Below are 18,200 nucleotides of genomic sequence, written 5' to 3' on the forward strand. Positions count from 1 at the left end.
AAACGTAAGTAATGGATATGGGCCAAAACTACTAAACACGGTACTGAATGTTCAGGACTAAAAGTTTTTGGAGAACCAGAAGATGGGTCTGGTCAGAGCTGAGTTTTTCTAGCTCCACGTGTACCTCAGTCAGCTTCACGCCACCTGTACATATGTTGCTAAGGGTTTTCTTCCCCCCCACTCAGACACATCCTTTAAGTGCAAGTTTCCTTCCCATTGAACACACGGGCACTGGTGAAGCAGTGTTTAAAGTTCAGAAATGGTCAAAAGAGTGTCAGGCAACACATCTCCAGGAAACCTCCAAGAAACAAAACTTCTATATTCTCTATGCAATGTTTTCTGGTATAACACACAGAGTTGTGTGAGTTTTAGAACCGCATGTACAGACTGCTAATTTCACAGGACAGTAACACAACTTTTCTTCAAGTGCCTATGAGGAATACAGCGCACATGAACCAAGAACGTCTACAGGTGTTCCACAAACACTGCAGCAGATGCAGATTAGATGAGGCATCCCGTGCTACCTGAGCTGCACGCTCCACGTGGACCGTCCCACGCAGCACTCCCCAGCTCGCAGCTTCGCTCGCTTTCAGATAAAACGTGGTGCAACAGCGATTGTGCAAAGGCGCCCTTGGCTGGGCTCCCCCACAGCTCACACCTACACAAAGTACCCCGACCTCGCCGAGATCTGCGGCGATTTAAAGCACCCCCCCCAGGAGAAAAGTGCTCCCAGCTGTGTTGCGCCGGTCTGCTGCCCCCCTGCCCGGCGCTGCGGGCTGACAGCCGCGCTGCCCGCTCCCGAGACGCACGGAGACGTACAGCCACGCTTCCAGACTTAGGGAAACCTCCAGAGCCTTCAGCACATGAAAGACATGCTTTTTTTTTTCTTTCTTTCTTTCTTTTCTTTTTCCCCCATGCATTCCCTCCACTTATTAAAAGCAGCAACGAGGGTCATGGCTAAATGCAACTCCCTCTTCCTGCTCCCTCTTACTTACCCTTCATCTGCCTGCTGTCTGTTGAGCAAGCCAGGCACAGCTCAAGTTTCTGGCTTTCATTTTCCTCCATTGTCCCTGCCTACCGCCCAGGCTCCGCTCTCTCCAAGCCTGGAAGCGCAGCGGGCAGGGCTGGGGTTGGAGCTGGGGCTCGAGCCGGCTCCCTCCCGGCGCGCACTCCCCGGGCGCCCCGGGCCGGGTGGGCGGCGGGGCCGTGCCGGGCGGCTGCTCCGGACCCTCCTCCGCTGGGCCCCAACAGGTGATGGGCTCGGCCGCAGGCAGCCCCGAGCCGGCTCGCTTCCCGTGCAGCCGGCCAGCCTTCTGAAAGGGAACATTTCAAACGTGATTACAGGCCTGAGCCTCCGCTGGAATCCGAAGCCGAAGCCTTTCAAATCTCTGTCATGGGACAAAAGCTTTTCCACCGAATATTTTTTTAAGCTCGTAACCACCAAGCCCACAAGCATTCCTGATAAATGCTCCTCTGTCTTTTCTAGCGTCTAGCTTAGAAGTAATTCATTATATAAGCGCTTTGAGGTTTTGTTTTCGGCTGAATTCTTTCAAGCTGCTTGGAGAATGAATTAGGGAAAATCAAGATACAGGAATTCAACTTTAGTGAAGCCAATAAAAATGAATGGTAGCAATATGTAAGCAGGGGCTTCGGTTAAGAGGGATTCTGAAGCCTCAGTAGCAAAGCATATAGTAACATATAACTAATTCTCTTTTGGCAGATCAGAAGCAGGCAGCCTGTCTGAGAATCGATAGATCCACTGGGCTGCAATGCAAAAAAAATTAATGACGTACAATATCCAATCCCACAGATTCCATCAGATGCCACATGTGTTGATTTAGGAGAGAATATCAGACTGAATTATGCTATCAGGAAAATAACTCAGAATCACAGAATCGCAGGGGCTGGAAAGAACCTCTAGAGGTTGAGTCCAATTCCCCTGCTAAATGAGGTTCTCTACAGTAGGTCACACAGTTAGGCATCCAGATAGGTCTTGAATGTCTCCAAAGGAGACTTCACCACCTCTCTGGGCAGCCTGTTCCAGTTGGAGGTTGGAGGTCCAGTTGGAGGTTGTGAATGCCCCATCCCTGGAGGCATTCAACGTCAGGCTGGATGTGGCTCTGGGCAGCCTGGTCTAGTGGTTGGTGACCCTGCCCATGGCAGGGGAGTTGAAACTAGATGATCTTTGAGGTCCTTTTCAACCCAGGCCATTCTATGATTCCTCTATCACACCCACTGTAAAGTTTTGCATATTTGTGTGGAACTTTCTGCGTTCCAGTTTTTTGCCATTCCTTCTTGTCCTATCACTACACAACACTGAAAAGAGTCTGGCCTCATCCACTTGCCTCCTGCACTTTAGATATTTGTAAACTTTGATCAGATCCCCTCTCGGTCTTATCTCTAGGCTGAACAGCCCCAGGTCTCTCAGCCTTTCCTCATACAGGAGATGCTCCAGGCCTCATCATCTTTGTCACCCTCCAATGAGCTCTTTCTAGGAAATCTCTGTCATTTTTGAACAGGGGAGCCCAGAACTGGACACGGTACTTCTTATGTGGCTTCACCAGGGCAGAGTAAAGGGGGAGGATGATCTCCCTCAACCCGCTGGCCACGCTCTTTTTATGCGCCCTGGGGTTATCATTGGCCTTCTCAGCCACAAGGGCACACTGCTGCTCATGACCAACCTGTTATCCACCAGGACCCCCAGGTCCTTCTCTGCAAAGTTCCTTTCCAGCAGGTCAGCCTCTAACCTGTACTGATGCATGTGGTTATTCCTCCCCAGGTGTCGGACTCTACACTTGCCCTTGATGAAACTTCACCTAACTCTCCAATCTGTTCAGGTCTCACTGAATGGCAGCACAGTGTTCTGGCATTGTCAGCCACTCCTCCCAGCTTCATATCATCAGGAAACTTGCTGAGGGTGGACTCTATCCCATCATCCAGGTCACAGATGAAGATGTTGAAGAAGACTGGAGCCAGCACTAACCCCTGGTGAACACCACTAGTTACAGACCTCCAACTAGAGACTGTGCCACTGATCAGAACCCTCTGAGCCCTGCCAGTCAGCCCCTTCTTTACCCACCTCACTGTTCACACATCAATTCCACACTCTCTAAGCTTCATTACAAACACACTGTGGGAGCCAGTGTTAAACATCTTGCTGAAAGTCAAGGTACACAACATCCACTGCTCTCCTTCCATCTACCCAGCCAGTGATGACATCGCAGAAGGCTACCAGCTTGGTCAAGCATTATTTCTCTTTGGTGAATCTATGTTGACTACTCCTGATAATCTTCTCTTCCAATGACTTGGAAATGGCATCCAGAACAAGTTGTTCCATCACCTTTCCAGGGACAAAGGTCAGGTCAGATTGTCCTTCTTGCCCTTCTTGAAGACTGGAGTGACATGGGCTATCCTCCAATCCTCAGACAACTCCCCTGTTCTCCAAGACCTTTCAAAGATGATAGAGAGAGGTTCAGCAGTCACCTCTGCCTGCTCCCTCAGCACATGTGGGTGCATCCCATTGGGGCCCATGGATTTGTACTTATTGATTTCAGCTGGATGATCTCTGGCCATATCTCGCTTGACCAAAGGGAAGTCTTCTTTTCCCCAGACTCTTTCTCTCACCTCCAGAAAAGACAGAAACAAAGACAGTAAAGAGAGAAGCAAAGAAGGCATTCAGTATCTCCACCTTTTCAGAATCATGTTACCAGGGCACCCACATAATTTAGTAGCAGACCAGCATTTTCCCTAGTTTTTCTTTTACTGCTGACATACTTTAAAAAAAAAAACCTTTCTTGTTATCCTTCTGAGTTAGGTTAAGAGCAAAGCATTACTGAAGTAATAATAAGAATAAGCAATTTCTCATTCAGATCAACCTCACACTGCAACACCAGATAACAGTTACTATCTCAGATGTCTTTTTAAACAGACCTTGCATGATGTGGACTTCCAAGCTTTCTTCAACACTCACTTTCAGTACAGCATCAGCAAAATTGCTTGAAATGATCTCTCAACCACACGGTCCAGGCAGGCAAGGAAAATTCTCTTACGTTTCCTACTTCTCTATCTGGCAGAAATGTCACCCTGTCTACTTGGATTATTAAATGCAGAAATATTGTGTACACACACACACATATAAATTCGACACAGAAGCTGAAGGAAATTCACTCTCTTCATATGCTTTAGTCCTCCCCCTTCCAGACAGAAAAAATAATTCACGTGAATTACTATTAGCAATTAATAAATGCACAGAACTATTGTTCATTAGATCAGACATGCATATTCTCTACCACTTAACAAATATTTATTTTGCTTCTTAACAATTAATTCTGTATTGTCTAGGAACCTGGCAAAGGTCCCAGAAATCTGGCACGGAAAGCACAGAAATGATGAAAATACAATCTAAACATTAGCATTGCTATTTAAGGTCTGCAGTACAGTGTTCCCAACAGAATACTCCTTAAGTTGCTCCACAATATTAAGAAAACAGTGTGATGCACATTGCATTTAGATATTGTTTTTACTGGCCTTCGGTTAATCTCTGCTGATTTTGACGGGGGACTATTTTAGGGCAAGAAGTGCTCGCCAGCCAGCCCACTTATCTGATGTTGCCTTTTGTGATACTGAGGAATGTGCCTTTAACACCAAGGTTTTCCAGAGTCTGGACAAGCATTATGACTTACGCTTAGCCAGCTGGAAGGAGATGAGGGCTCATACAGGAATATCAGGCACTGAGGGATCATTGACCACTGACTCTGTGAACTAAAAAATAACTCAGAAATCCCTGGTGGGAAAAGAGAACCAGCGCAGTTGCAATGTGAAAGCTGTATCAAGACATCACCTATAGACAGGGCTCAGAAACTGACACTGAGGTAGCCAAAGGTCTTTAAGTAAAGACCTAATCCTGACATAATGCAGTGGCAAGCACAAAACATGCTTGGCTCCAAATGCCTACAAGCAAGGCATGTCTGCAATGCTGTACAAGAACAGGGTTAGTTCTGGAGATCAGTATGGCTTCTACCAAGAGCCATATAACACCAAAAAAGCTATGTACCGTAGGACTTTAAGGAGACTTTGCCTTCATCTAAGGTGAGGGAAAAATGGCCTAGAAAGTAAGGCTATCAACAGGTTTTTTTTATGTATTACCAACACTGAAGTATCCGCTTTCAGTCAGCACTATTAAATTTCCACAGTCAAGAGCACAAGATAGACAGAAAGGGAGTCTCATGACTCATAGTAGTGCACCCACTGACGTATCCTTCTGAGCAGCCAGGTGCCCCTTGGGACAGAATAAGGGGCACAGCTGGTGCAAACCCTGTGGTCTGAAGCTGTTGCTTCCATGGGAGACGCAAGATGCTACCACTGCTGGGAGTGATGGTAGATGGTACTGCTGATGCTGTTAAGGGACCTGAGCAAAGGTGATCTAGGAGAAATTGCTTATCTGGTCGCGGATGTGTGACTTGGAAAGTGGGTGCTACCTCAGGAGAAAACTTGTCACTGCATAAGTAGTCTCTCAAACAAGATTAAAGAGCACTGGCAAAAAGTGAGACAAAATGTGGCACACTTCAGTATCATCAGAGCCAAACAAAGGAACCCACCCAGCTTCACACAAAACACAGTTGTCTCTGCTGCTTTTTGGGACCACACCATTTCATGAAAACAGCAGTCAGGATTGCACAATCTCAAAATATGTTCTCACTTGGAGTGAGAAGCTCTTGGTTCCAAACTGGATTTAATTAGTGTATGTAACAATGCCATGCCTTAAGGTGCTACCCGTGTTTATTTAGAAGAATTAATGAAACTCCCTTTTGCAACTGAGAAACTGGAGACAGCCAGAATTGTTATACTGCTAGGCCCACGTAAAGAGCTATGCAGCACAATCGTTGGGATGAATCACCAGCAACACGTTAAATAAACTTGATTAACCAGTTCACAGCATGCAACTGGGATTTGTTTATCTGTGGGATCAATAACGACAGTAGTTCCTTTTAATTACCGTGTTCAGATCTAGGCCCATCAATATCAAAACAATGCATGGGGAACAACTGTTAACAGGATATGCTGTTTTAATTGTGTTTAAAATTAATGTCCCAGAGCGACTTAAACACTTCTGGTTTTAGGATGTGCATAAAAGGAGCAATTAACAAATACTGTTTTGCTCAATTAGTAAAGCTCATAATATACAACAGTGCTTTTGTGGCTCTAGTATTTATTCACAGCTAAAAAACTGGGAAGTTAATTATTAATAGTTAAATCAGAAGAAGCATCCCGTAATTAAAGATGCATCTCAGTGTCCATGAAAAATCACAAATCACATAGCCACAGAGAAATATATTATAAATGCTCTCAGTGTGAAGCAGCCTGGCACTGTCTACCCTATTCTAGACCAGGAACAAAATAAATATTAGATCTGCAGTGGATAGGCTGTGAAAAACTGAGTGCATCTCCGCTCTTTTGTCCTCAGAGAGTTCATCACAGTCTTTGGTGTGGCCTTCCAATCCTTAATAACTAAAATAGACTCACTCCCCTCAGATATGCGGATTATTAAAGATGATACAATGGCAACCACTATCTCATACAAGCAAAATGAAAATAGCCACAGGACTATCCATACGAATCCATTCAAGTAAATATAGAAGTAAAGAGGTTTATACTACTTTAAGAGTAATTGTGCAGTAATTTGGCATTCTTTATCAGGGAAATTAGATTTTTGAGCTGAGAGGTAGGAGAAGTTTTGCGATCATTTGGTCTCATCTGCTTAGCAAGGGCTTTCAGTCAGTTGGTTCCTATTTCAATTCCAAGGACAGTGGTTGACCTATCAAGTAGTTAAATTAAAGGTAAACATCTGAACTTGATTTGAAAATTTACAGTGACAAACAATGTAATACAACCTCTGGGGTTGCATGTCATGAAATTAACTTTGCTGTTCAAAACATCTGTGGAGACTTTCAGTATGTACACTCCATACATTCCAGTTCAGTTATGATTTCTCATACAAATGAGGAAAAAAATTGGCTGAAAGAGTTAAATTCCATTCCATCTGAAGTATAATAAAAAATGAGCATGAGTTTCTCTGCACATCTCCACAGCAGCCTTTCACCATGTCTTGCCTGACCTACAGGTTTCAGCTCCTGATAAGTTCAGAGGCTGACAGCAGTGCCAAATTATACCATCACTCCTGAAAATCACAGATGTCACCACCAGCCCTAATCACTAAAACAACTATTGAAAAGAGTCACTAAGAGGTTGAACATTTGCTATTCAATAGGAAGATATATATTCACTTTTCCAATTCCATTTTGAATTGGGCTCCTGGGAGCAGTGATAATCACCTGCCACTTGACAGTGATGAGCTTGCAATTATGAAGGATGCAGTGTCCTAGCCTACCTCTAGCCAAAAACGACTGTGCTGTTAAGTGCCTTATGCTTCTCCAAGTACCAGAACATCCTCCTTTCACTTGGGAAGATATTCTGATCAAGCTAACAATTCCTACACCTGAACAGCTACACCGTGTGAAACAGGTTAGGTTTTCTGTTTTCCAAGTTTTATTCTTATTTTCTTTATCCTCCCCCATTTTTTGTTAAATAAATGTAAAGGTTTCAAAGCAGTAAATACTTGTGAATGCCCTAAATGAATGAGGAAAAGGACTGTGGCCATCACGAAGAAGCACTGACATTGAACTGAGGAAAAAAAAAAGATTATTCTCCTTCACCCACAGCTTTTTATCTCTGCAGTTTGGGACAAGAACAAGCTAACTCTATGCTGTAACGTGACTTTCTCTTCCCACCAGACAATGTAGGTTAGGACAGAGCTAAATGGACATCACTACACTGCACATGTTTCTGACTCATGTAATGCAACACCTTATCTCAGACTTTTTACCTGCTGTTATTGCCATCCTATCCTACTGAGCTAACATGGATATTAGTGCACTGCTGCAGAACTTTGAACTGAAGACCCTGGCAAGCTACAGCCTCACACCTACCAGCCTGGCCAGCTCTTTACACATCACAATTTCCATACAACATCACTTATGGGAAGGAATAAGATCAGCCTGCAAAGACAGAACTAGAGAGTACGAACATCTGTTTTTGTAAGGTACCAAACAAATAACTCTGTGAAAGGAAAATGTGCCTTACATCTTGGAAATTTTAATCAAATAAAAAGCAGTGTGTGGGTGGGAAGAAATAGTGTAGGGAATTGTTTCTGAGGGAGGTGGAAGAAAGAAGGGGAGAAGGTCACTTTCAAGTCCATCTGCTCTATATTCAAATTCTATTTTCCCCCAGTGTAAAACACTTTGGTTTTGATAAGTTCCCTTTTGGATGAATTCACTCAAACAGCTCTGGTGAGAGTTTGGATTCAAATGGGTCCAACTTTCTAGCAGTGCCAGAGCAACAAACTTAACATCTGAAACACCGAACGTTGCTGGTTTCACGGGTGTCTGTTGGATCTGCTTGTGAATGTACGAGGCAGCATGCTTTAGTGATCAAAGGGATTGAGAGTTGCTCGCTGTAAAGTACAATTATACTTAAAAAGAATCAGCAGAGATTCAGATCTCACCAAATGCATGTGGAGTTTAAAAGACTGTCAGGAGACTGCTTGAATTAATAAGAAATACAAAGTTTACTTTGATGGAGTCTGGGTCTAAAATTAATGTAAAGTTTAAATTATGTTCTGATTACCATACCAACTTGCATATTAGGAGGCAATTCTGATAAACTTTGTACCAAAAAGAATGGTTTAAGTAAAATAATTAGTAAATAATGATTAGAAATTAACACAGTGGTCACGGTATTGTCAACCTACAGCACTCACACCATTCATGATGGTGGTCTTTCTTGAAAAATGATGGTATTTTCTTAGAAAATTACACTACAGCCCACAGTTCGTGGGCTGTAACCAGTCATGCACTCATTTTTTCCCCCACAGAGCCACTGGCAAGAAAGACATGTTTTGAATTTGAAACTCAGACTAAAGTCAGAGGAGAGGTACAAGCCATTATGATTAGCAAGTTGGGCATTTTTTATTGTTCTTACTATAGTTTCACCCTGAATTCTGCAAAAATGCAGTACTACACAGCAAACAACAACAAAAAATATCTGAAAACAGATAAAGACAAGCAGAATATCTTGTTCTAGCTTGGTTTCCATGCACATCTGATTTCCAGTGAGTGGAGATAGTTACAGGCTGTGGATTCTGGCTTAACACACTGAGCTCCACTGGCTGCTGTTTACAGTGCTCTCGTTTTGATTCCTTGGAAATCACCACTCCTGAGAGCAGAATGAGAACTTCCTCCTACTTGTAAGTAATTTAATGACCTCTTGATACTGTGTACATCCTCTTCCCTGAAAACTGCCCCTCTGGCCTTCCCAGCCCATGCTGATGTTACCATGAAAACAGCTGATCAGTAATAAGGCAAGAACAGCTGACAGCAGTGGTACTCCTGCCCAGTCTCTTCTGCTGGGTTGAACACTTACTAATTCAGGTGTATAAAAACTCTTTGGTATTTAGGATTTCACAGCTCTCAGGCAACAGGGACCATTTGACTATCTTGTCTGACTTCCTATCTATTACAAGATATTACATTTGGTCTGAGATCCTCACACAAAGGCCATACATGCGGCTTGAGATGAAAAAGACAGAAGATGAACATAACATTGCTGATCTCAGAAGCTGCAGGTGCATTAGTGTTTGCTTCCAACAGGAATGTGCTTTTGAAGTAAACTCCCATAACCCACATGATGAGATCTACCCAGATGATCTGTGTAAGTCAGTATGACAGTGTAAGCTCCCAATGACTTAAACCTAAAAAAATTCTTTCTTCTGACTTAAATTCCCCAAATCAGGTGTCCCCTGTAAAACAAAACCAAATGATCCCACTCTCAAAGCTCTGGCACACACATCCAGCCACTGTCTCCAGCATAGCCAGTCCTTTATGAAGAAAAAAAATGCAGGGGAAAAGGAATGAACCTGAAAAAATACCACACACCTTGCCAATTGTACTTGGAGGGGATGGAAATCCTCCACACCTCACATCACCAGCAGAAAGGCTGAACTCCAACAGGTGATTGTAATGACTGCCTGTAATACAGGGCTGCAAGTGTTACAACTGTGTTATTTGGGGGCATTTCAGTGCTTGGTCCGTGAAGTCAGCTGATGGAACTGGTGGCTCAGACACCACATCCAAGAGTTCTCCTTCCACCCTGCAAACAGCTGCTGCAGTAAATGCAAATCTCGCAGCACTGGGACTAATGTGGCTTTGTAACATACCCACTCCTATTTAACACACTACATTATAGTTTAATTACCCTCACTACTAAGGAATTGCTTCCTTTTTCTTCAGGGCGTATTTGACTCAACAGCAGTTTCCAGTGCTGGGACTTACTCTTCTCCCATTGTCAGCCAGACCAACCAGTTCTGTAGGGTTGATGCTTTGTGACAAAACCTCCTCTCCATCAACTGCATTAGCTGGACTCCTGAAGACTTGCATTAGTCTAAGTTTTAATACTGGAAGACAATCTTGTCCTCTCTTCACTTTCTTTCTAGCATTCCCATTCCCTCATTGAAGTACAGCCGACAGGATCATAGAATCATAGAATGGTTGGCGTGGAAAGGGACCCTTAAAGACCATTTAGTCCAACTCCCCTGCAATGAACAGGGACACCTACACTAAATCAGGTGCTTGGGGCCCCATCCAGCCTGACTTTGAATGTCTTCAGGGACAGGGCATCCACCATAGAATATAGAATCATAGAATCACAGAATCACTAAGGTTGGAAAAGACCCACAGGATCATCCAGTCCAACCATCCGCCCTTCATCAATGGTTCTCGCTAAACCATGTCCCTTAACACAACATCCAAAACATCCAAAACAACATCCATCTCTTTGGACAGCCTGCTTCAGTGCCTCACAACCCTTAGTGTAAAAAACTTCTTCCTTATACCCAAACTAAATCTTCTCTCTTATTGTTTGAAACCATTTCCCTTTGTCTTATCGCAATAGACCCTCCTGAAGTCTGTCCCCTTCTTTCTCACAGCCCCTCTTTAGACACTGTCAGATACTGAATTTAGGTACTAAGTAGATACTTTAGATACTGAATTTAATATACTGGCAGTAATAAATGAGTACATAGCCTAAATTTACCCCCAGAAACAGTAGCATAGCTAGGAGGCAGTGCAGGGTGCCCCAGGGCAGGGAGTGCACGGTCACAACTACCTCCTTCCAAACAGGGAGGGCGAGCTGCAAGGCTGGCAAGGGCAGAGTGTCCGAGCACAGAGTGAGCTGCAGTGACACAACTCGTGTGTCATATCCTATTCCTCCTACAAGGGGAATTCTGCACTTTCTGTACAGCACTTTTGCAGAAGATAAAACGAGAGAAGAAGTAACAATGATCCATCTCATCAGGCTGCAAGAAGCGCACAGAATTGCCTGGGGTGAAGGCAAGAATAAGCAACGTCAGCACAGAAAGGTGTCATACAAGGTTTAAGCTTATTCAGAAGCAGAGCCTTCCTCTCTCTCATGAATAAATACATAACCCAAGACAATTTAATACCAACTGTTTTGTAGCACTTCTTGTGAAAACTTTTCAAACAATGTAATGACTCACAGGTGAGCTCTCTACTGACAACATAAAATGACACTGTATTAGTTATCTGCCTTTACAAATGTGCAAGCCTGCACGGAGATATACATAAATATCTCTCTCATAATATAGCACACGCCTTTACATGCAGCATAGCTGAAGACAGGGAACAGGCAGTATGTAGTGACAGGTTTTCTTCACTCTGAAGGAAATGGTTATTAAACATTAATTGGTAACAGGCAGGTTTTACTGCATATGCATATGCTCCAATACTTTGTATTTGCAATACCCATCTTACTTACAAAAGTATAGGTTTGTGAATTACTTCATTTTATTTATGATTCTCATATTATTGCCTTAATCTTTCATAATTAATGTAAAAAGGTCAAGTGATAAATTCACACCTTTTTTTAGCCTCTTTTGCTGTTCCGCTCTCCTATTGCCATAACGCTTCAAGACTGCAGCTGGAATGACATCTAAATCCTTGTACTGGCTGGAGAAAATTCTGGGCAAAGTGTTGGAAGGAAACAAGTATCAAAATCTCTTTGACACAAGATGACAATATTACTTATATGCCCCAGTTTCGGTTTTATAAGCTCCTATAAATCCTCTCTCGCAGCAGAGACTAGCGCAAGAATGCCCTTGGAGGAGGGCATTAGGTAAGAAAAGGATGAGTTTACAACCCATGGGTAGTGTTAATTTGATGCTTTTAACCCATTATTATTTTTCTTCTGCGAGCAGTCTTGGTGCTCAATCCAAGGATAGCTGGATTCCAGCAAAGAAGCTATGTATATATCCGAGAGGGAAAAATAAGAACTGAATGGTTGTCCGGAACAGCAAGTGTTTTTCTCACACCTCTGAGGTTGTGGGCCTCTATAGTGGCATCGCACAAGCCTTAGATTGAGAATGGAGGATGTAAATGTAAGTGCGGAAGATGGTCTGCAGAATGGAAACTGGGCCAGATGGGGTTACAAGTCTGACATTTCTTGAAACATCTAAATCAAATCTGACTACTTTTCTAAAGCAGAGCCTAAACGCAACTAGAATTTGCAGTTTGGCTACCAGAATTAGAGGGTAAAACACTACAGGTAATAACTACCAATCACTTTCTTTTCCCAACCATCCAACAAGGTAATTTGTTTGCCCCACTCTACATGAAAAAGTCTGGGTAGTCTTCTGACTTTAGGAGTCTGAGAAACATCCCACGGAAGAACAACCCCACAGCAGGCCAAACAGCCAGTATGAGGGCCCTTTTTAACACTGCCTTAAACTATACTCAATTTTAATCACAGGCTTTAAGACTGTGGTGGCGCTTTGCAAATCATCACTAAATACCTTTTCTTCATAGCTCCACTCAATTCTCATGAGTGTCTTCAGGACATGAAGAAAGCCTCAGCTGCTGAAAGGTAGCATGTTGTCAGTTCTATCAGCATGGGACTGCCATGCTGCAGGGTTGCTTTATTTGGCTAAAGACAAATTCTCCTTCATCCTGCAAAAGTTGCCACCAGTTTTAAGAACACAGCAGCTTTATTTGACACATGATAAGTAGATGTGAATTTGGAGGCTATTAGTTCATTTAGGGAGTGACATCTCAATAAAACATACAAACTCAGTCTCCTACAGACAGATTAAGAGTCATTCACTATCTATTAAAAAAAAAACAACAAAACATTTAACACATTGTTGCACATTCAGAGTTAAAAATGAATTCAACATCTTTGTGTCTTGAGCCCCTTCTTAAATAGAATCATAGAATCACAGAATCGCTAAGGTTGGAAAGGACCCACAGGATCATCCAGTCCAACCATTCACCCATCACCAATGGTTCCCGCTAAACCATGTCCCTCAACACAACATCCAAACACTCTTTGAAAACCACCAGGCTCGGTGACTCCACCACCTCTCTGGGCAGCCCATTCCAGTGCCTGACCACCCTTTCACAGAAGTAGTATTTCCTAATGTCCAGCCTGAACCTTTCCTGGTGCAGCTTGAAGCCATTTCCTCTAGTCCTATCACTAGTCACATGAGAGAAGAGGCTGACCCCCAGCTCACTACAATCTCCCTTCAGGTAGTTATAGAGAGCAGTAAGGTCTCCCCTGAGCCTCCTCTTCTCCAGACTGAACGATCCCAGCTCCTTCAGCCTCTCCTTGTAAGGCCTGTGTTCCAGACCCCTCACCAGCTTTGTTGCCCTCTCTGGACACGCTCCAGGGCCTCGATGTCTTTCTTACAGTGAGGGGTCCAAAACTGGACACAGTACTCGAGGTGTGGCCTCACCAGTGCTGAGGGGGACAATTACTTCCCTGTTCCTGCTGATCACACTGTTTCTGATACAAGCCAGGATGCCATTGGCCTTCTTGGCCACCTGGGCACACTGCTGGCTCATGTTCAGTATAGCGTCAATCAACACCCCCAGGTCCATTACATCTGATGGTACCTCTGCTCAAAGCCCTGCCACTTGAAGTTTGTGTACTAAAAGTCTAAGTCATGGAGTGTTCAGTGTTGCAATTCAGCTTCCTTTTCCAGTAAAAGGAAGAAAAGTGGGACAGGCACCAGGCTGAAAAGCTTTCTGAAAACTGCAGCTGCAGCCAACAGCTGAAATTTAAAATCAGCCATTATTTTCTCTCCTCATCTTGTGGGCTCTGCCACAGCTTTCAATAAACCACAAATTCACCCACCGAGGCACTATTGCTCATTATTTTCTTTCGCTGATGGAGCTAAAATAAGAACCATAAACACTTCTCCCTGCCTCGAAAAGGCAGCATAAGTCACTCCCCAGCAGGACTCTCAACATGTTGCATGTGGACAACATGTTAAGCAAGTGGCAAAAGACAAACAGGGTTCTGAGAAATTAGTGATTTAATGTTGCAGAGAGAATCTGAAACCCAAGATCATATGGGTCAATGAAAGCAGAAGCAGAACTGTATTTCCATTTCTCAAGCTAGTGAGAGACGTGATACTCAGCAGATACAGTTTGCTCGGATTTCTAGGGGGCATGTAGTAAAGAGGAGATCCTCCCATGGGTTTAATAAAGAATTAAGTAAAAATAGGAAAGAGCAAGCAGGAATAAAAGGCAGCTTTCCCAAGGGACGGAGGGAGATTACCAGTGGCATCACAGAGGAATCTGCACTGGTCTGGGCAGCTCCCAACATCAGTGAGCTGGAAAAGGGTAAGGGGGTATGAACCGAGGTGACACAGCTTGCTGAGAATGTTACATTACTTAGCAAAGTGAAGACATGGGCTGATTATGAAGAAGAAACCACACAGGATTCACTGAATAGGCAGTAAAATGACAGAAGGAATCCTGTGTAGCAAAGTGGTACACACTGGCTGTGACCAGACTATAACCTCAAACTCTTAGTGAAAATTTCAGCTCAGTGCTCACTAGTGATTAAAAATTCAAATAAATACTGGAAAATGTTAGGAAAAGAACAGCAAATAAGATGGATAATACAATTATATTACTGTACAAATCCACAGTCTACCCACTTTTTGAATATAGTGTGAAGTTTTAATTCACTCCAGGTCAAAAAAGATATAGCAGGTACAGAAATGCTAAGAAAAAATGGTGAGCTGCACGATCAAAGTTATGGAAAAGTTTCTGTACAAGGAACAACTCAATTATGTAGGACTCTCTGTTCTGGGAGCAGATGAATCAAACATATGGTCGAGGTCCATAAACATGAGTAACGAAGGAAAACTTAATAGGGGAAGACTGTTCATTGTCTCTCTCCATACAGATTCAAGGCATCAAATGAGACAAGTAGGCTAATGATTCAAAAACATGGATGTGAATATTAATTCCACGGAGTACTCTGATGGCACTAAAGAACATGCTTTAGTGATGGGACTCAGTATGTCAGGTTGATGAACTCAAAGGTCCTTTCTGATCGAAATGATTCCACGCTTCTGTGAAGTACCAGTAAGCTGGGAAACCTCTTGTGGGACATTTCAGTTGCTGAGTTTTCAAGAGTTTTTTTTTTTTTTTTTTTTTAATCAACAAAGTGATGGGAAAAAAATCAATTGAGCACTATTAAAAACAAAAAGGGCATCATCCTTCATTTCCTTCAAGTAATCTCTTATCCATCTATTGCTGTGAGCTGGAGTACCACGTACTCTCCTTGGTCCAATATTCTTCCTTCGGTAACCATCACCATTTAAGACAAATTTGAAGGCTGGGCTCCTCTGACCTGCCACAGCTGCTCTTAGATTCAGTGAGGTACAAGAAGCACTACTGCTGACAGTTACACTTTCTCATACTTACTAACCATAGACAAATAGAAGCACTTGCATTACAACAGAAAAATAACAACCCCAGATCTAATCAAAACACTCTGCTGTGTAGCAAGAATTGTATAGAAATCTCCTCCTAGAGAGAGGATATGGGAGAGAATGAATAGTGTGCAGTAAGTTAAGTCATATCATTTCATCTGTTGTTAAAAAAAAAAAAGATCCTAAATATTTGCCTACACAGGAAAGTTAGTGTAGTGCAAACTAGAGAATGAATTTGCAGTGCTTCAGCTATTCCATCGAGACAGTGGACAATACAGTACAAATCTTCCATGGCATCAGCATCCGTAGCTCTGGATACCATCAAGTGTCCAAAGGTTATTAAACCTTTTGAACAAGGGATCAGTACAGCTTTGGGGGGCTGAGATCATCTTTTCTCCCTCATTAACTCCCAATTACTAAGAGGCTACTCTGGAGGACTTTAGGTGCCATGACTGGGGCTGAAGCACAGGGTGGCACCAAGCGTCCCTTACTCTCCTTCATCTTTTAGGACATGGGACCCAGTGAAAGGGTGGGCAAGGCTTACTTAAAGATCAGTGCTCAGTACTGGGTCCTAACAGCAGCAGGGTTGTTGGTAATCCACTCATTTAAAAGAATGAAATGTTACTATCTGTCCCTGTTAACACACATGACCTCTCTCCAGGAAGACAGGTGGAGAGGAGTGAGGCCCCCTGAGCATTTTAAGCCCCTCACCACAATGCAGGGGGTCAGTGGCAGTAACTGTGCCATGGTGCCTTTGTGCTCCAACTTCCCCAAAGGCCGACAGTATTTTAATTGGTGCATGAGTCCACACCCACACAAAAGGGAGGGCAGGGGCAGGAAAATTTACTCATCTGTTGATTAGTATTTATGCTCCTTTTTCAAAGCTACTTAAATTGGTCTTTTGTTTCTTGCTGAGCTGTGAGACACAATGAAGGCACCAGCTGTTTTGCCCCTATAGTCCTTTGGAAATTTGCTTTTACTGTTTCCTGAGGTTATCTGGATGTCTAACCACCTCCCTGCACTCCCTTCCCCAGAAAACAGAAGCACTTTTTAGCTTTTTTTTTTTTTTTTTAGTCAGGGGATTTTTCAAGGGCAAAGAATAATACACCTTTTATTAAGCAGCTATGCACAGTAAGAAACTTTTTACTAGCAATTTCTCAAGGAATGTTATGACTGGCTGACTTGAAAGTGGCCTATCCAGAATCTCATTAGATTTTCAAGTACTTTAGAAAGCAATTCTTACTGAATTATCAAACTTGCAGGAAAGCAATAGCAGTTTCATACCCATGACTATGTACTTCTGTGTTAACTGCAGAAGCATATCAGAGCCTAAGGACTGTCGTGTGCCTGGAGCTACCGCAGTAACAGGAAACTGCTGGGGTATGTTGGAGAAGACTCTCATAAGCATCTAATTTGTATAATTAAATACTGTTTTCCAAAATATGACAGGCTATACAATGATTTCTCTCAATAAGTCTTGACCCAGAAAATTGGTACACAAACCGTGAAAGCTTCATGGGTGTGGAGCACATACAAGTCAAAACACCTTGCATAAGCAACCTCTGCATTTGCTGTTTGGTCAAAGCAGACAAATTTGTTCTCCACTGCAAACCAGTGACCCTGAATAGAGACCTGCAAATGTGACTGCAGGCTAGCAGAAGCACTGGTTGTTCTAGAGCTGCTTTACCCCCATCTGCAATACTGACACTGAAGATAGGAGAAAATTAGAGTGCGATTTCCCAGCTGATGGGACTTCTCCATTGATACCACCTAAGAATCCCAGAGCTTCCTTCTTAAGGGAAGGCAGCCTGTCTCCCCTCACCCATCAAAAAGACAAGTGACCATTGTAAGCCATTCACCTAGTACACTACTGGAGCAAAACAGGCACCTGCTGCACATTACTCATCCCACTCATGCTAGACGTGTATTTTGGGATGGGGTGAACTTGTTTCCAGAGATGTCCCTCCATGACAAAGCAGCATACACATAAGCCTAAAGGCACTGAGAAGAGCACTGATAGTTCAGTGGTCAGCTCTCCACTGCAAGTTGTAGGAATCTCCTGGGAAAATCTACACACGTGGCTCTTTAGATGATATCACAATTCCTTAAGTAGTTCTAAGAATAAAATAATACACAGCTTTTATTTGGAAAAACTGTGCACTGTCTGAAGTTGGAATTATCTTCTAATACTCTTAGTAACTTCCCACAATATTCTAGACAGTGGGTGATTCCCATGTAGACTGCTTTCCTCACGAGCTGATCCTAATTTTTAGGCTCATATTCTTGATTCTCTATTCAAAAACTTTCCTATTTCTATTTTTGCCCATCACATTTTATTATTGTTCTG

The 18,200-nt window shown here is 43.1% G+C and overlaps 1 protein-coding gene across 19 annotated transcripts in view; it reads right to left on the reverse strand.

Moving 5' to 3' along the window:
- Positions 1–18,200, reverse strand: part of KIAA1217 (sickle tail protein homolog) — a 277,578-nt gene that overhangs the window by 175,724 nt on the left and 83,654 nt on the right. For 5 of the 19 annotated variants that reach the window (XM_015282039.4, XM_015282029.4, XM_040695778.2 and 2 more), the window contains exon 1: positions 996–1,315. The exons of the other annotated variants lie outside the window; for them this stretch is intronic. In XM_015282039.4, coding sequence (XP_015137525.2) covers positions 996–1,065 — 70 coding nt within the window. In that variant the 5' untranslated portion in view covers positions 1,066–1,315. Of the gene's footprint in view, positions 1–995; positions 1,316–18,200 lie in introns of those variants that run through there. 19 annotated transcript variants of the gene reach the window in all.

Source organism: Gallus gallus, chromosome 2 (assembly GCF_016699485.2).
Source record: "Gallus gallus isolate bGalGal1 chromosome 2, bGalGal1.mat.broiler.GRCg7b, whole genome shotgun sequence".
Lineage (NCBI taxonomy): Eukaryota > Metazoa > Chordata > Aves > Galliformes > Phasianidae > Gallus > Gallus gallus.